At 36.3% G+C, this 20,209-nt stretch overlaps 1 protein-coding gene across 1 annotated transcript in view; it reads right to left on the bottom strand.

Annotated features, from left to right (window-relative positions):
* LOC129226114 (sialin-like) overlaps positions 1-18,004 on the bottom strand; it is a 45,876-nt gene extending 27,872 nt beyond the window's left edge. Inside the window, exons 1-4 of the mRNA XM_054860712.1 lie at positions 17,949-18,004; positions 15,362-15,536; positions 13,173-13,372; positions 12,164-12,400 (exon numbers count right to left, since the gene is read on the bottom strand). Of these exons, the coding sequence (XP_054716687.1) occupies positions 12,164-12,400; positions 13,173-13,372; positions 15,362-15,476 (552 nt within the window). The 5' untranslated portion in view covers positions 15,477-15,536; positions 17,949-18,004. The remainder of the gene's footprint in view (positions 1-12,163; positions 12,401-13,172; positions 13,373-15,361; positions 15,537-17,948) is intronic.
* Between the last annotated feature and the right edge of the window lie 2,205 nt (positions 18,005-20,209).

Genomic DNA, 20,209 nt, shown 5'->3' with positions numbered 1-20,209 from the left:
TTTAGGAGAAAGTTTTTAATTACATTTATGGATTAGAAAATTTTGAATCATTTAAGTTTTAAAATTTTAGACTACGTTTCGAAACGTGAAACACATTTCATTTGCTTTTAAGCTGTGGATAAGGGGAATAAAATATGCAACCAAATTCTGTAAAATAAAACAAAAGCTTTGTCTATTATACAGTTGTAAGTACAAACAAGACGTAAACTTTTTTTTTTAATTTTCCAGTCTGCAAATAATAGAAAAACAAAATCTAACACGGATAGTGACCAAAATGCGCACGCTTACTTCTTTCTCTATAACGCAGTTTAAATAACGGTTTTTAAGTAGTGCGTTCAATAAGTTCACGTGCATCCACTTAAATTTTTAATGTTTTACATAATTTAAAATAATGACAGTAATGTAGTCAGTGGAACCATTTCCACCTCTCACAACGACTGTGTCTCTATAAATTAAAATTTTGATGTTCTCTAAAAAATATTCTGTCTAAAGCAACAAACTTAAATACGTGCTCTCTCTACCTGCATCAGTGTGAGATATCATGAATAACATTTACGGCAAGTATTACGTTTTAAAAATTTGAACTAGAACTTAAATCTTGACAAATTTCAAATCGTTACAAGACATTAATACTACTGTCTGTCATTTTTACCTACGAAAATAGAAATTTGACGTCAATATAAGAAAATAAAATGTAGCTAACGTGCGTCTTTTTAGGCAAGTTACACTTATCCAATTTTACTCTATGGCATGGCACTAATGAACCTTGGAAAGAGCGAGCAGACACGTTTTGTAAAGTTTTTTTTATATTAAGCAAACTTTTTCTGCGAAATGTGCGTGCCTGAAAGCATACAAAATAACCTATCACTTGATACCTTCATTCGAAAAACAGCGCCAAAAAATCCGTAAAACGGAGTGTTATCGTCTATTAACGACACTGACTGAATTCTTTATTTTCTGTACGGTGGACTATCTGTTTAGCTTTTGGACATTGAGGATGGTTTTAAATTAATCTGAAAACATTATAACTGTGTCCAAGAAGACTATTTTGTATATTGTCACGATGATTTAAATAATCACAGAGGACGTTTAACTAAACTAGATATTTTACTAACTTGCCGCAACTCGCAGCATAGAAGAACTAGAGAACTGCCCACAACTCGTGAGGTTCCCGGTTTTATATGAACGTAGAACATTCTAGAACATTCCGTTAGAAAGTGAAAGAAACTTACAGAACATTTTGAACACGGTGTAAATAAAAGCAATTTAAAAGTCGAAGCACTGTATTGTCACAGCCGGGACCAGATCCTGGCTCCTACCTGCTCGAAGCCCCGCGCGCTGCCGACTGAGCCACACTGATTAACGTTTGCGCGGCATTACTCTCCTCTTAAAAAGACTGCGCCTCGCTGTCTAGCTGTTCTGGTTGACGAATCTTAGTTCTGGCACGGGTCAGAGGTCCTTTGGATGTATCTCTTTTGTCCGAAGGAGGAACATCTTGGTTGCTGTTTTCAATTTGCTGGTCTGGGTCATGAAATTGTTTCATCCGTAGTACATGAACGACATCTCTTTTTTTTCTTCGCGATGCAGGATCAAAATCTTGCACTTCGTAAGTCACATCTGATAAACGACGTAAAACTTGATAGGGACCAAAGTACCTTCTTAAGAGCTTTTCGGAAAGACCAACTTTTCTAATTGGAGTATAAACCCACACGAGATCCCCTGGGGAATACATTACCATTCGATGTTTAGAGTCGTAACGTCGACGGTCTTTATCTTGAGCTTTCAGAGTTCGTATTCTAGCTAACTGTCTTGCTTCTTCAGCCCTGACAATCATTTCAGAAAGGTAGTTGTCGTCCACTTCATCTGGACAGAATGGTAACATTGTATCCAGCGTTGTCTCAGCTTCACGACCATGAAGTAAGTAAAAAGTGGTAAAACCTGTCGTCTCCTGTTTAGCCGTGTTGTAAGCAAATGTCACGAATGGTAAGATTTCATCCCAGTTCTTCTGTTCTATATCAACATACATGGATAACATGTCGGCCAATGTTTTATTGAAGCTTTCGGTAAATCCATTAGTTTGAGGATGATATGCTGTTGTCATACGATGATCGATGCTACACAGTTTGGCTAGAGATGAAACAAGTTTGGATTGAAAGACTTTTCCCCGATCAGTGATAATTACTCGAGGAGCTCCATGCCGCAAAAGAATTTCTTCGAGCACGAATTTTGCTATTTCCTCTGCTTCAGCAGTTGGTAAAGATTTAGTTACTGCAAAACGTGTCAAGTAATCCGTACAGACTATAATCCACTTGTTTTCGTCAGCGGATTTTGGAAATCGTCCCAGAAGGTCAATCCCAATGCGATGGAAGGACTCGATTGCTGGGGGAATGGAAATAAGGCGTCCAGGTGGTTGTTGAGGCACGGCTTTTCTCCGTTGGCATTCTCGGCAATGCATGACATATCGTACTATGCTTCGGTACATCCCTGGCCAATAAAATCTTTTGCGAATTCTGTCGTACGTTTTTGCAAAACCAAGATGTCCGGCAGTAGGAGCGTCATGAAAATGACTAAGTATATCCGTCCGCAGATGCTTGGGAATGACTGGTAACCATTTCTTTCCAGTAGGATCAAAATTCTTTCTACACAAAACTCCGTCGACTAAAAGGAATTCGTTGTTACCATAGAGAGGCGGGTCTTGGAAAGATTTATTTTTGCAAGGTTTGGGTCTTTTTTCTGTTCGATGGCAAGGTTCATACTCGAAGTAACAGTCAAAAAAATTTCTGTCCCCTCAATTCTATCTTCAACTGGATTTCTCGAAAGAGCATCGGCGTCTCTATGCTTCTTACCGCTTTTGTATTTTACAGAAAAATCATGTTCTTGCAATCGAAGCGCCCATCTTGCCAGTCTTCCTGAAGGATCCTTGAGGCTCATGAGCCAACACAATGAATGATGGTCCGTTACCACAGAAAAATGCTTTCCGAATAGGAAGGGTCGGAATTTGTTAATTGCCCATACAATGGCCAGGCATTCTCTTTCAGTTGTAGAGTAATTCCTTTCTGCTTTTGTCAAGGTTCGAGAGGCGTATGCTATAACTTTTTCGACTGCATCTTGAACCTGTACCAGAACTGCTCCAAGGCCATAACCACTGGCATCGGTATGAATCTTCGTAGAACATTTTTCATCGTACAGTCCCAATACTGGATTAGAAGTAAGTGCTTTCTTAAGGTTTTCAAAAGCTTCACTCTCTTTAGAACCCCAACGAAATTTCACGTTGCCTTTTAACAGTAACTGCAAGGGCTCGGCGACGTAACAAAATCTTTTAATAAATCTACGGAAGTATGAACAAAGTCCAAGGAAACTGCGTACGTCATGAACATTCTTCGGAAATGGAAAATTGTTTACAGCTTTCACTTTATCAGGGTCTGGTCTAACGCCAGCACTAGATACCAGATGGCCCAGTATTTTTACTTTAGCAGCAAAGAGGCTTTTTTTTGGATTTAGTACAAGACCAGCTTCTTGAATACATTTCAGAACAGTACTTAACCGGTGAATGTGGTCTTCAAAAGTCTCCGAGAACACTATTATGTAGTCCAGGTAACAAAGACACATAGTCCATTTCAAATGGCGCAACAAATTATCCATCATTCTTTCGAAGGTCGCAGGCGCATTACAGAGTCCAAACGGCATAACTTTAAATTCGTACAAGCCTTCTGGAGTTATGAATGCCGTCTTTTCACGATCTGCTTCATCGACTTCTATCTGCCAGTATCCAGAACAAAGGACCATGGAAGAGAAAAACGTAGCGCCCCTCAGACAATCCAGTGTATCATCTATCCGAGGCGCCGGATAGACGTCCCTTTTTGTAATGTTATTCAGTTTGCGATAATCGACACAAAAACGCCAGCTCAAATCTTTTTTTCTTACGAGTACGACGGGTGACGACCAGGGGCTTTCAGAAGGCTGGATGATGCCTTTATCAAGCATTTTGCCAACTTCTTCTCGAATAATGCTTCTTTTGGTCAGAGAGACGGGGTAAGCTCTTTGTTTGATAGGTACGTGTTCACCAGTGCTAATCCTGTGCTTTACATTCGTGCGTGTGGCTGTTGACTCGTTAGATTAAGAAAAATCCAGAAAATGTTCGGAGCAATTCTGCCAGCTTTTGTTTTCGGTCGACGCTTAAATCAGGCGATATCATTGCTGAAGAGTCTACGAGGGGTTCCGATATTAAATTAAGGTCAACCATTTTTTTCGAAGCGGCAGCAATCGAACACAAATTTTCTTCATTTAGGAACTCAGCTCGACCTATGCACATTCCTTGGGGGATTATTCGTTTTTCGGACTGCATGTTGGCAACCCAAATTTCCCCTCTGCCATTATGGAGGAAAGTTATCATTGACGGTATAGCAATATCACGGTCGAAGAGCAAATTTTTATTGCCTTCTACTATTATGCTTAGATTTCTTTCAACTTGATAGCCTGATACTGGTATTTTAGTCATAGAATGGGGTTGAAGTATACAGTCTTCTAAAGCACACAATTTCCACGTATCCCGTGCGCAGAGTTCGTGGCAAGCGTCGTCCAAAAATAACTCACTTCGACCACAGTCAATCACGTCTTGGGAGGTTTCTAGAAAGTCCCATCCAAGGATAAGGTCATGACTACAATGACGTAACACCGTAAAATCAAACGGTATCAGTTGGTCTTCTACGCCAATCCGGAGAATACAATTCCCTAACGGATGCACATAATCTCCATTAGCGACTTTTAAAAGGACGTTCTGTTTTACAGGCAGCATAACTTTTCTTAGTTGACGGCGAAATTTCTCTGAGATGATGGAGAATGAAGCCCCGGAATCAATAAGAGCACATACTGGGTGGTTGTCAACAGTTACTTTCAAATGATTACCTGACATTTTGGCGGCTGTTGAAGGATTTTTCGAGCAAGCGGCCTCACCTCCAACGAAGGACGCATCATCTAGTTTTCCTCATTTCTACGGCTAAGAGATTGACTGGATCGGCGATCTGTAACGGCGTGTTGGGGATCGGCCTCGAATTGGACTAGGCGTTGATCGGCGTGGGAAGTTTACACGTGGGAGATTGTCGGCGTTCAATTCGTTGTCGTGTTTTCGGCGTGTTCTATAGTTGTCAAAAGTAGCTTTTCTCTCTCGGCAATAGCGCACAACATGTCCAGGTCTTCCACAATGGAAACACACTGGTCTGTTGTCGCTTGTTCTCCAAACATCAGTTTTTCTTGGCTGCACTGCCGGGCGTTGGTCAGAAACTCCAGATCTACTTGCCACCGTAAAAGTTGGTCGTCGTCGGGTTTCCGTCCGTTTCTCCGATATAGGTGCCAAAGCCTTTTAACTTCATCTTGGACTATTTCCTCCAGAGATTGAGAGTAGACCTTTATGGGCTCTTCAGTTCCATTAATTAACCGTCGAACTTCTTCTTGGACAATTCTGCGTATACGGCACTCCAGGTCTAACTCGTCCTCTATAGATGCAACCGGTACGACATTTGGAAGTCTTTCAAATTTTCGTCGTCCAACCCTCTTTTGCTTCATATCCTTGATGTAGCTGCACCATTTAATAAAATCCTCAGTCGTGGAAATTTCTTTTGTTAATAAGCTCTGATAAATGTCCTCTGCTATTCCCTTCATTAGATGTGACACTTTTTCACTGTCGAGCATCGAGGGATTAACTTCCTGGCAAAGTCCAAGAACACTCTGTATGTAAGATTGTGTAGCTTCTCCTGAGTGCTGCGCTCTGTTCTTCAGTTGCTCTTCCGCCTTCCTGGCATATTTTTGCTTATCACCAAAGAGACCAGATAATCCTGTTTGAAATGCCTGCCACGAATTTAAAGCATCTTCGTTGTTTATAAACCATTGCTTTGCTGTACCATCGAGAAAGAAATAAGCATTGGCTAAGCACATCATATCATCCCATCTGGTAAACTTAGCAACCCTATCGTATTCTTTAAGCCACTTCATAGGGTCTTCTCCAGCCTCTTCTCGGAAGGTTGACGGATTCCTTTGTTGCTGGAAATTAGGCGACACGATGACTGGCGTAATGGTCTCTCGCGCCATTTTGCTTTCCGCCATTTTCTTACTTTTAAGCAAGTGGAGTTCAAATTCAGGAGGTATTCCTTTTAAACGAAGGCTTCTGCGAAGGGTGTTGTTGGTATCCACGTTTATCGAACCGTTACTCGGCGCTTCCACCAAATCTGTCACGATGATTTAAATAATCACAGAGGACGTTTAACTAAACTAGATATTTTATTAGCTTGCCGCAACTCGCAGCACGGAAGAACTAGAGAACTGCCCACAACTCGTGAGGTTCCCGCTTTTATACGAACGTAGAACATTCTAGAACATTCCGTTAGAAAGTGAAAGAAACTTACAGAACATTTTGAACACGGTGTAAATAAAAGCAATTTAAAAGTCGAAACACTGGATTGTCACAGCCGGGACCAGATCCTGGCTCCTACCTGCTCGAAGCCCCGCGCGCTGCCGACTGAGCCACACTGATCAACGTTTGTGCGGCCATATATTTGTGCCTGATAATAATAATTGAGTTTCTTTTTTGGTAAGCTCACGACTCTTTCTAAGGAAGCATTCAATGATTTATTTTCGAATAAATTGTACGTCGAAAGTACTGTTGCATTTTTTAAGTCTTGGGGAAAGCAAAACCAACAAGGGTGGCACAATGCTTTTCTTTCGAAGCATCGCGTAAAAGGCTGTCCCACAAGACGTGCAAAAGACAATCATTTGTCTTTGCATTAAGACAATTTAAGTGCCGTCCGTCTGATTCAACCTCAGACAACGTACCAGCGTACACTACAGAGCCCAAACAATATTCTTCATACTTTTTTACTTCCTTTTACAAAAAAGGAAGTATTGTATTCGCGAAAAAATTTTCACTCAAAAATCGCCCTTAATTTCCATTTTGCTCACAACCAAATGAATGTTGAGTTTTTTTTTCGATTCGACCACATGCGGAAAAGTGCCTAAGAATGTATAGACACGCGAAATATCCATTTTGACCATCACCGAGGTAATTACAACGACTTTTCTCGTGACGTCTGTATGTATGTGCGTATGTGTGTATGTGCGTATGTGCGTATGTGCGTATGTATCTCGCATAACTCAAAAATGGTATGTCCTAGAAAGTTGAAATTTGGTACATAGACTCGTAGTGGGGTCTAGTTGTGCACCTCCCCTTTTGGTTGCTTTCGGATGTTCCTAAGGGGGTCTTTTGCACCTTTTTGGGGGGAAATCATTGTTAATTTCGATGTAAACTCAAGTGGCGTTATAATTTGTCGGACACTTGGCGATATATCGCCAGTCTTTTGGTCGCCAAGTTTTGTCGCCAACTTGGCGACAAATTTGGCGGAGTTTTTTTTTTTTTTTGGTTTCAATTTGGCCATTGTTGGTGATATTTAGAGAATAAATATTGAATCACATTAAAATAGCGAATAATGGGGAAATGACATTAAATTGGAGTAAAAGGAAGTCATGTGATGCACACATCAGCTCGTTGCTTTAAGTGATGTTACTTTTTCAGCAAATGATTGATTTTCTGTGTTATTTAAAGTATTTTGAAGATTTGAGCCTAGAAAGGGGGTGAATGTATTTTTTTACGCTCATTTAGATAGAATTCATTCATTTGATAGTCCAAAAGATATGTTGCATTGAAAAGCACCCGAGCAACGCCGAGTAGTAAACTAGTATATACATAAAGCAACCGAACAATAAGATTGTATATGACTCCATGTTTCATCAATTGTGCTCATCATGTGTATAGTCTGTTATTCATGCACTTATCGTACAGTAAAATGGGGTTAATAGGAACACTTTTCAACTTTAAAAACAAAAAAAAAAGTTATTCGAAATTCGAAAAAAATATTTTTTAAGGATAGAAACTACGGTCTTCTGTTCTTGCATTTTTAAGAAAAAAAAAAAAAAACGAGCTGATGTGTGCATCACATGACTTCCTTTTACACCAATTTAATGCTATTTCCCTATTATTGCAATTTTAATGGGATTCTCTCTCTAACTCTTTAAATATCACTAGCAATGGCCACATTGAAAGCAGATTTTAAAAAAAAAAAAAAATCGCCAAATTTTTCGCCAAGTTGGCGACAAAACTTGGCAACCAAAAGACTGGCGATATATCGCCAAGTGACCGCCAAATTATAACACCACTTGAGTTTGCATCGAAATTAACAATGATTTCCCCCCAAAAAGGTGCAAAAGACCCCTTTAGAAACACCCGAATGCAACCAAAATAGGAGGTGCACAACTAGACCCCACTACGAGTCTATGTACCAAATTTCAACTTTCTAGGACATACCATTTTTGAGTTATGCGAGATACATACGCACATACGCACATACGCACATACACACATACGCACATACATACAGACGTCACGAGAAAAGTCGTTGTAATTACCTCGATGATGGTCAAAATGGATATTTCGCGTGTCTATACATTCTTAGGCACTTTTCCGCATGTGGTCGAATCGAAAAAAAAACTCAACATTCATTTGGGGGTGAGCAAAATGGAAATTAAGGGCGATTTTTGAGTGAAAATTTTTTCGCGAATACAATACTTCCTTTTTTGTAAAAGGAAGTAAAAAACGAACAGTTTTTATTTACACTATATCACCAAAAGTATTGGGGCACTTTCAAAAAATCATTTTCATGGACTTCTCGAAGAATAAGAGACCATAATTGCTCTACAGATTTTTTCACTTAAAAGGAGTACTCCCGCTGTCATTTTCCAATACAAATTAATTAGCCTATGCATTTAAGAAATCAGCAACAAATTGAAGAAAGCAAAAATATTTTTAGATCCTTCTTGATCGTAAATAGCTGGGGATAAGCTGCAAATTTCAGATAATAGTAAGCCTAATATGTACAATTATTTTACATACTTTCGAGAAAGTATCACTGATATTCATAAAGATATAGGAACTTCTTTTAAAACTACGAATTTTTATTGATGGGTTAGCCGATGACACGCTTTTCACCAAAACTTACCAATCTTTCAGAAATGTTGACAACACACAAGAGAAGTGCAATACTTATATTTGAAGTTGAAATGTTGAAAATTTGATGAAATATTAACATTTAAAGCAAGTAATTTTTCACTGTGCATGCGCGAAAGATGGTAATTTATCAACCGACTTCAAAAAAGGAGGTTATGATTTCGTATTGCAGCTTTTTGTGTGTTTTTTAATTATTCCAACACCTAGTGGACCGATTTGAATTTTTTTCTTTTTTTTGTTTGGAAGATTATACTTCCCAGATGGTCCCATTTTAATTTGGTCTGGATCTGATAAGGGGTCAGGGAGAAATTCAAGAAACTTTAAATTTCATACGTCATGGTTACGTGGTGTTGCTGTGATTCGTGTATTTTCACACCTAAGCTTTTGGCTTTCTCTTGAACGATATTTAATTCTCGCGGCACATGGATGATAAATTTTCTCAACTCTGCGCCGCATGGTAATTTTTTATTATAGGTGTTACTAATGTATTTATTACTGCGTAGCAAAGCAGTAAATTAAATATATTTTGCTACTTTAACAGTTGAATCAATTACCTTAATATTTTATTTACTAATAAATAACTTTATTTAGGCACTAAAATATAAAGTTCTTTATTTACTATTCCAATTTTTAAATATATTTAGTGTTCAATTGAGGATGAATTGAATACAGAACATCCTCCCCCACGATTTAATTTATATTCTTTAATAATATACATTATAACTGTGTATGATTTCTGAAGTTTGACCAATATTCTGAATTTACTATTTCACGATGCCGCCAGTACAATTTGGAATTAGGGTTATATTAATTAGCAGGCTTAAAAGGAGGAAGATCTGAACTCGTCGGATTTGTTTTTCCTTTGTACAATGTTCCATAAATACTCGAAGACACCTGTACACAGGGGCGTGCACAGGGGGGGGGGGAGGGACACCTGTTGGCCCGAGCCTGGAGGGGGCCCAATATTTTTGTAACTAACGGTGAAATATAGGAGTAAACAATATGGAGAGGGGCCCGGAAAAGTCATTTGTGATGGGCTCCAAAATTTCTGTGCACGCCCCTGCCTGTACCGATAAAGAAAAGTCTTTTTGTTTGAAACAGCAGAGTTCCTCGGCGGTCTAATGTTAATCAAGTTCATGTTTGAAGAAATTAAAGGAACTCTTTAAATATCATACTCTCATTTAAATTGATTTGTACTTTATTAACTTTGTACATTGTCTCACTTAGTGAACCGGTTTTTATGCTTTTTTTTCTTTTTTGTTTAGTGGTGGTTTTGTTTAGGAGTGGTTAACTTAGGTTCCAAATCTTTGATTTACCCTATTTGTTCTGTAGGGAAAAGTTAAGGGTAAAAAAAAAATAAATTTCATGCAATTTCCCTTACAAACGGTTAAATATAAAACCCATTGATAAACAAAGTAGCGTAAGTATAAACCTAACGTAACTGAGTAGGTTTAGTTTTTAAAGACTAATTTCGCGTATAGTTAAATTAGTGTTTAATCCAGGATTCGGTGGGTTGTCATTTACGTTATGTAGTTGTTTAAGGGAGGCTCCGACTTTAAATGGTTATTAAAAATTAAGAGACCGTATATAATTAGTTAGGTATTTAAAATAATTCATCGTATAGTAATTTAAATCAGTGTTTATTTTATAATTTGGTGTTTAGTTTAGTTGATTTTTGTACTGGAATTGTAAAATAAATTTCATTTTTATGTTTGGGTAGGAAATAGAATGTAAGTGTAATCAGTTATTTTTTGCTTTTTAGTTCCTGGGTATTTTTTGAAGGCGGTTTTTTTATTTAAAAGTAATTTATAACTTTTATAAGCTAAACCCCAACTATATTCCCAAGCACTTAGGCAATGGCTCGGTGGGAGTCGTTCACGAGTTGAAACATTTGCTTGCAATCGCTTCAGTGTGGTTCATGATAAAAATATTTGTGAACGATCCCTTACGATTCGTCACCTATCCAAAAGCTATTCAAATTCGACTCTCATTAGATCGCTGATAACCTTCTGAATTTTTAACATACTGAACTGGAATTTTATTATGAGTTTGTGAATCTAGTTGGAGTTAAGATTATAAAAGTTATAAATTATCATCTTTAGCGCATGCGCAGTGAAAACTAATTTCTTTAAACGTTTATGTTTCATTAAATTTCAAACATTTTAACTTCAAATGTTTAGATAATAAGTAAGTGTCCAATCAGCGAAAAGATGTAAAAGATCAATTAAATTGCATCAAAGTTCCATTAAAATGGAAAATAATCACCTAAATCCGATTACTTTTTTTTTTCAATCTCGTGCGAAAAAAGTTACTTTAAGACTTGAGAAAAGCCTTTAACAGTCAGACGAAAAGCAATATATGATATATACGCCATAATAGCTATCGACAGGTAGATGAGATGAAACACTAAATATGCACTGAATTGAGTTAATGAAAGTTTTCATACATGTTACTAAAACGTTTATTACTTGTTTTTTATTCAACTTAGAAATTTCGAACAGATGCCATTTCTAGCAGAAAAATCAACGCTTTCGATGGACATATAATATTAATATGTGCAAGAATTTTTTTACCCTCATGTTATAGAATTGTATGAAAATTGTGTCATTGGAATTTAAAAATAAAATAACCAATGTATTTTTTTTTTCGAACAAGGCGGAATGGCCTTCTCTGGAAGTCCTGCATCCAACGGTACTGGTGTTGACCTGGTAGATATTGCCAGCTCGGAGGAGATAGAGTTCGGAGGAGACACACAGACAGACGCGCACAGCAGTTAATATTATAGATTAACGTGCGCTAAAAAAAAAAAACCCCTCGAATTCCCTGGACAAGTCGTAAGGTAAAGTGCATTTCTTATAGAAGGTTCTAATACAAACATTATTTTGTTCCTCTCAGAGCAGAGTTCCATCGTTGTCTTTTGACGCTTCCAGAATATCAATATTATGTGCAAGTATGCTATTTTGCTGTGTCCCTCCCGATAAATGTACACTTTGTACATATGTGTAGCAACTTTATAACGGATGAAATAGCATATATGGTCAATACATCTGTACTCTTTAATGACGTGAATTGTCATTTTACTATTTCTGTAGAATAATGTTATCTTAAACTCACCTGTGCAATTCCTCGAACACATTGGACAAACATCAAAAAATAAGGGCTCACGTTAGCTGTTAATGGAGTAATCGCCGTTGTGAAGGATGAAATGAATGTACCAATGATAAGTATTGTTCTGGGTCCAAAGGTTTCTGCCAGTGTTCCACCAATTATCAAAAACAACACATAACCAGCAAATCCAGCTCCTAAAATTCCACTTTGGATTTTCGGGCTCCAATTGTACTTACTGATTTGCTAAAAGAGAAAATATATCATTATGTAGGACAATGCTCGTACTTTCATATTCCTTAAGTACCTATTCTTTAATTTTGCATAGTAATCACTTTGCAAATTTATCCCACGTGTGTGTATTCATTGAAGCATCGTCATTAAATACCAGATTAATTTTCTACAAATTGTTTGATATGTTTGGTGACTTGTTTTCAGTTGGGACATATTGCCTGATGGAGTGGGGCGTATAGCTCTGGTTTTGCTGTGGTAACGCTATTTTTTTTTAATAATAAATAATTTATTTAGTTTTTTTTCCGTACAGATCGATTTTATTGACATCTGCGCCTACATTGAGAAAGGTAGGATGTTAAGATAAAATTTTTGTTATGCTTAAATTTTAACTTTTTTTTCTTAAGTCGAGATTTTTCGCTTCACCTACCTTTACTTTCATTTGTTTCAGTTATACACGGATAAACTGCATAAAAAAACATACACAGCAAAGAGTTTGATACTTCATGATAGTGAAATTGTCATTGCAAAAGGTCATAATCGTCAATGCTGTTTTTTCTTCCTACCTCATTTTTTCCGTAATTTTCTAAACAGGACTCATAGTTAAAATTTTCAACTCTGGTGATCAAATGTTAAAAAAAATTTTTATACAAAATTTTCTTTTTAATTAGCCGACAGTCAAAGAAAAATTTCAATGTTATTTTTAAATTATAAGTATAAGGTTTTCAAGTTACGTATCGGTATCTAAAAAACCTCAAACTCGTAAATTAAAGATAAATTGTTATACTTGACCATGCAAAAGTTCATTAATAATATCTGTCGATGCATTTGAGACTCGTTGAATATTAAAATTTTCGTAATCTGAGAAATCCACCATTGCTACTATGGCAACACTCATATTGATTCTGTGAGCATTCAAAAGAAAATAAACTGCGAATCCATGCATAGCGATGGTGTAGCGTCGTTTCCAAAAATATTCTTTAGTTCCTACAAAGAAAAAGATCGAAATGAGCAATTTGTTCATTGAAAGTGAATAACTATGTAAAACAAATGTATTAATTGAATTACTTATGTAACTGGCTACGACACTAAATAATTTATAAACTGTCTCTGCCTCTTGTCGTGCCTACTCTTCAAGTTTTGGTGACGTTGGGCACTGTTTCAGCCACTGAATGTCCATGACGAAGCTCGTGTACAATCACAGTTGTTGCTTTGAGATGTTTCATAAAGAGCCTAAATGTTTCCTGTAATACAACTGGTGGTTATATAGTACGTGGAGTACTGTGCTTTATATTATTGGAATGCCTGGAGACTTTAACGCTGCAACAGTAATACTAACAATCTGAAGAGATTGCCTATATATGTTTGAGGTAAATAATTTTGGGGCAATCCAACATATCAAGGGGTAGAAGTGTGAATACTTCGCTCATCGTGTTGGTTTCTGAGGTAGAAGTTTCGCTTCGAATGCTGAGGTCATGGTTTCGATTCCCACCGGGGCTAGGGGTGTTATTTCCTCTCTTTGTGCTGTAATGTTTTCTTGTGTTGTCTTAAAGGTTGATAAAAAAAAGTCCAACCTCTGCAGGCAATGATTAATTATTAACTATGACATGGTAACAACGACGTGTTGGCAAGTCTTGAATTAAGATACATATAATGCAACCAAATGCCACTCTGATTCAATTTTTGAACTGGTATGAAGCTTACTTTTGGGGGTGGGGGAGAATCGCTCACTTTCGTGGAATCTTTAATATTAAGACACATTTCGCGATTTACAACGATTCTTGTTTCTTTGGGTCAAAAGCTCATGTAATAGCGACTAAGGTTTTGTGAGATTTGAGCATGCGTTTATGTGAATTTTTCGCATGTAAAGTTTTATAAAACTCATGAAGCATAATCTACTAGTTTTTCAAAAATTCCTTAGAAACTTTTTTTTCTTCTTTCAAACTGAATTATGCATAAATTTATTACTTAAATTCTACCTTCAATTTAGTTCTGAAATATAGCGATTTATTATTTTTATTCATACGCTGAAAATGTATAAATAAGGATTGATTTAGTGGATATATGTTGGTTACTAAAATTAGTTCTTCCGTAAAAGACATGAAAATGTTGAGCATAAGTTTAAAAATCAAAATCAACTACAGGGTCGTCCTGAACTAAACGAGATATCTTTCCTATACATAAACTACTTTTAACTTGATACTTAACTCAAGTTTTTGCCTTGATATTGCCCCGAAACATACTTTTCATCTTTTGGTAGCCATGATTTCGAGAAACGAGTGAAGCATTTGCACTCAAAAATGATACTAATATCTATTTCAAAAAAGGTAAAATCCTACCCTCTCAATTTGTTCGACTCTGAATTCTAACTATCACAATCCTCTGCAATACTCAACTAAACGAATTTTTAAAATAAAAAAAAGATGTAAAACAATTAAGTGTATAATAATTGAGATGAGTTACAATGTAAGAAACTCGCCAATTACTTCAAAAATGAATTGTTAAAAAAAAAAAAATCAACATAATTTCACTACGTTATCTTTTTTTACAGGAACATTAATATCATAAAAACTCAAAGAATCTTATTTACTTCGTTTGAAAAAAAAAAAACTTTTACTTTTTATTTTTTTTTTCAAGATACAAGGAAGACAACTTAAAAATTCAAAAGGATAATTTGATAAGGTGAATCCGCCATTTGTAGTTGTAACCAAAGAAAGCAAAATAAACAGTACTGTCTATAAAGGAGCAAAAATAGTTGCAAGGGATAAGGAATCTTCTCCTAGTTCAATTTTTAGCAACACTACAGCTCCTGTGCTAAGCTTTCTTAGACCAAATACAACTTAGATGAAACAGAAAAGCACAGGATGGATTAAAATTGCTATAGAAAAATTTAATTTTTTAAAAAAAGGTGAAAAAAAACTTGCTGATCTGTAGGTGGCTGTAACGGAACATAATATACTAATAATCCAAACTTACCCTCTTCGTACTGTTGGTCTATATTTACATATTCGCTTACATTTTGGAAAACATAACTTGCTTTCCATTTACTTAAGCTGTTACACGTGTCTATTTTTTCCCTTGTATTTTTCATTGTGATTAAGGAGCAAAACTTGTTCAAATAAAGAGAGCCATTTCATTTGCACTTGCAAATCTAGAGAAAAAGAAATAAATGTATCTTAGCCCAGTATTTATACATATGTATATATTTTTTGTCATATTAGAAATTCGAAATATGCATCTAGGATTAACGTTTCCTAAAATAGAGTTTTTACACGTTAAAGCAGTGGCGTAGCCAAAGGGGGTAGGTAACCAAGCACTGGCTCCTCCCGAAATGTTCGTTATTGATGTGATAGTACTTATTTATGTGGAAATTTTATTTAGCGTTTTTTTTTTCACTTCATTTCAGAAACTGCACTTTCTTTTCTAAATAATGTCTGACATTTTAACTGATGTCACCAATGATTGCCTAAAAATGCATGTTTAGGCTTTCAATTTTCCAAAATTCCTATGAAAGAGCAACTATTCCTTGCTCCACCATTCTAACATTGCTGCATCCTATAGCTGCATTTTTAAAACTTCAATGTAAAAAACATTCTGAAACCCTCACATCTCAAATCCTCTGACCTTTCTCCAAATCTCCTCAAAAACAGGGTAAAATGCGTTTGTAGAACGTCAGTTTCTGAAATTTCTTCTTAGTGGGGAGTCATGTTTTGTGTAGTCAGAAACAACATAACCCAGCTAGCCTTGAGATTCTTTTGACTCAGCGGGAAAGCAATAGATTACCATCAGAAAGGTAACTGGATACATCCCACCAAGGACACATTGCTCACTCCCATCACTTCCACATCCGTATGCCACATATCGGCGACTGGGTAACACAACTGATGAAGAACTATAAAGTAGCATAGTGTCGTACATAACCTCACCCTTCCCCTTTGTCACATGTCTAGCTATTTTTAACAGATTTTATTAGCTTCACTTGTATGTTTGTGAGTAACTCTCCTTTGGACTAAGAGCTAGTGGCTTATTACTGTTAGTACATTCCACCACTTTATGAGCGTTCGTAGCCGAGCGGTCTAAGGCGCGGGTCTTCTCTGACGTCCACCTCCGGGAATCATTGGGCTTGCGTTCTAATCACTTCTACACCGAAATTAAAAATTAAAATTATAATCTTGCAACTCAATGTGCGACCACTTTTTGTGATCGGATTCTTTTAAATTTGGAATGCAACCTCCGACCCGATGACAATGCAATATTCTATAAAATTTATTAACGATAAGTTATTAGTTTATTCTAATTAACACGCTTTTATTAGCTTAACTTGCATGTTTGTGGGTCCAGCTATCCTTTGAACAAATAGCCAGTGGCTTATTAGAATTACTTACAACGTACTAATCAGACGTGATTTGCACATAACTTTACCAGAAAGCATTAAAAATGTCTGATGCAAATAATGCAATAGAATACTAAGATACATTCCATTATAAAATCGAATACACGCACAAAGATTTCATTTAAGAGTTACAAGTGTTAGCAATATTTAGTACCTAAATCTTATTTGAAAAAAATAATAGTTTAAAAAACTAAAAAAAAACACGCTTTAGTAACAAAATGAACTAAAAAGTTTAAAATATTCTTTGGATGTCAAGTATATAAAGTAATTGGCCAAACACTTAATCTTACTGTAATAAAAAAAGCATGGGTGGGGGCTGCCTATTTACATTTTGCATGGATAACAAGTGGAAGAAATTTAAAAGTGTTTGGTCAATTACTTTATATACTTGTCATCCAAAGATTATTTTTAACTTTTTAGTTCATTTTGCTACTAAAACGTGTCTTTTTAATTTTTTAAACTATTATTTTATTCATAAATATTTTCTTGTTAAAAAACGCGTGAAGTCACATTTCTTACTACCCCCTCCCTTCCGCTTGAAACAAAATGTCCCAATTTCACGAGCTCCCTCCCGCCTCAAAGCGTGACATCATTTGTAGACAGTCCCTAAATAAGCGCATCGCGGTCCCATAATCATGCCTGTTTTTGCCATACGTTTTCAGAACGTACGGCAAGTGCTGCAACACGTATGACAGGGGTCGAGGCGATGATTTCATAACCGCTTGGTGACAAACTTGAGTGCAAAATGACACGTGCGTACTGCTTCTTTGAAAAGGATCATGCATTTTTCGTATGTGTTTGTACTATTTTGTCACCCATCTGTATATACATTTGAACGCAGAGTCGAATTATCGTACATTTGAGAAACTCGGCAAAACTTTCATAAATGAATACTGTCTGTAGCCACCGGTATCCATCAGTTCTGACCATAAGTTTCTAAACCTTGTGGTTTCAGGTGCGGAATCGAAGTTGAATATCGCATTAAGAAGATTTCAATCTGAGGTTCGTTTGACCAAAATTAAACTACTTTTGTAATATAGGGAGCGTTATAGTTTAGGAATGCATAAAATGCATTGTAATTCTGCAATAGGGGGAGAAAAGAAATAAATTAAACTAGCTAATAGGTTTTTTGAAAACAGAGTTTAGAAACAAACTAAAGAATCAGCTTACCTCGCTTTTGTTTTCTTTTGAATGAACCAAATAAAAATCCCCGGCTCCGTTGCTTTAGTTATGATAGGGCAGTAAAAATGACAAAGAATTTGATTTATTTAACAGTTCTGAAAATATAACCGAATTGAAAGAAAGTACGCGTAGTTTCAACAATAACTCGCATTTTAGCTAGGACTGCTTATTTGCTTTTAATTTGGCTACGAGAAAAATATACCTTTTTTAATGGATTTCAGGTGTGTTTCAAATATTTGCGCCATAAGCTAAATCTTACATCTCGTTTCTGTAAAGCAAAAATGAATTAATCTATGTGCCGGGTCATACTCGCTTAGTATTTGTCAGATAAACGCGTTATACAGGGTTAGCATAAAAAAATATCCCGCTTTAAAAATTTATATTTCATAAACTATTACACTTAGCATTATAAATAATACATAAAAATAAAGATAAACTGAAAGTTTTTTTTTTTTTTTTTCACTTACAAATATTTGATTTGTGCCCCTTTCGTAACCTGACACACATCTATAACATACATTTTGGAGTGTTTCGCTGTCATTTTTTTGCAATGCTACACATACGCGATCATTCCGTTCTTGCCAACGTTGCTACAATGGTGTTTAAACACTCTCTGTGACGAAACCTCATTAAAAAAATCACACGGAGTTAGGATTGAGGATTTGGGTGGCCATCACGAAAAGGGTAAATCATTATCACCTACCCGGCCATCCAGCGTTGTGGAACGTCAGTGGCATGGCAAGGTGGGGGGTATGCGGATAAACCCCCAACCCCCAAAGGTCTTGGTTTCAACATTGTTTCCAATCCAAATACAGTAGTTACTACACGTGGAAGGACTGTTGTGACCAAAAAAAACCTTCCAAAAGGAATATCTGGCTGCACTAGTGCGGAACGTGCCCATTTAAGTAATTGCGCATGTAAAAAATACTTTCACGGTTTATCATTATTTTTATGTATTATTTATAGTGGTAAGTACATATATGTTTATGCAATATATAAATTTTTAAAACCAGGATATTCTTTTATGCTAACCCTGTATAATACTACACACATTTTAATACTTGACTGTATGGCTTTATAGAATTGTTGAAATTTTGTAAGAAACACCCAGTTAAAAATAGATATGACTAAAGCTTTCTCATAAAAGCATTTTTTTTTCAACCACAAGTAGTGCATAAAATGAAAAAGAGTACAGGTAGTCAGGGTCGCAGAGATCAAAGAACCTTGTCACTTATGTCGCCGGCCAACCCCCCCCCCCCCCCCCCAGAAATTAAAAAAGAAGAAAAGAAAAGAAAAAGAAAGAAAATAGAAGAAAAAATAAAGGAAAAGGGAAAAAAAGAAACAAATTCAAAAGTGCTTATTAGAAAACAATGAACACTATTTTAAGTGCCTTAACAGTAAATGCCTGAAAACTAAATTTTACTTTATCTTAACGTTTTCGCTTATTCGGAGTTTCCCTTCCCCCTTTTCTTTCTTTCTTTTTTTTCCTTCATTTCTTTCTTTCTTTTTTCTTTATTCTTTGCGTCAGTGTCGCCGCCCCCCCCCCCAAGGCCCAGGCCCCTAGTTTCCAACTAGGCTGACATGGCTTCTTGTCGGACTAGCAAGTAGTGAAACAATTGTGTTCTCCTTCTAAACAGATTAATAGTATTCAGTAGAAGTAAGATAAAAGCAGGCAATAGCAAAAGAACTTCCAAAATATTGTTTTCGGGATCAAATAAATGGCAAGTCATGAAATAGATGAGTCACAAAAAACGTAACATAAGCAAAATGCTGCAAAAACGCGAGAACGTTAGTTTTGCATTTTTGATTCACAGGATCTATCAAGGAGATGAATGTGGCACATTTTGGATCTCTTTCTCCTTTGTATTTGCAAAACATTTGAAAGTGCAAGGTTTACAATCACATTATCCTAAATTTTCAAGATTTTCAATTATTTGGAAACATTTTTTTCAAGTACTTTTCCTTTTTTTAAGTAACGATTCTCGCATTGTTTCGAGATTTGGGAGCCCCCAATAAGACGGGTGACTTTAAGCCAGCGGTCGGATCAAAGTTCAACTGGAAAGCTGTGGGTGGGAGGTGATGTATGCACAATAGATTTAAAATACTGTATTGCACACAAACGGTTAAGTTGAGACTGTGCTGACTACTAATTGCAGGTTAACTCTTATAAAAACATACTTTGATATTTACGAAAAAGTTGTTTTAAATTGCTAAAATAATATTATGTGAACACTATTAACTTACATCAA

The sequence above is a fragment of the Uloborus diversus genome, chromosome 7 (assembly GCF_026930045.1).
Source record: "Uloborus diversus isolate 005 chromosome 7, Udiv.v.3.1, whole genome shotgun sequence".
Lineage (NCBI taxonomy): Eukaryota > Metazoa > Arthropoda > Arachnida > Araneae > Uloboridae > Uloborus > Uloborus diversus.
This window is presented reverse-complemented; position numbering and strand designations above follow the sequence as displayed.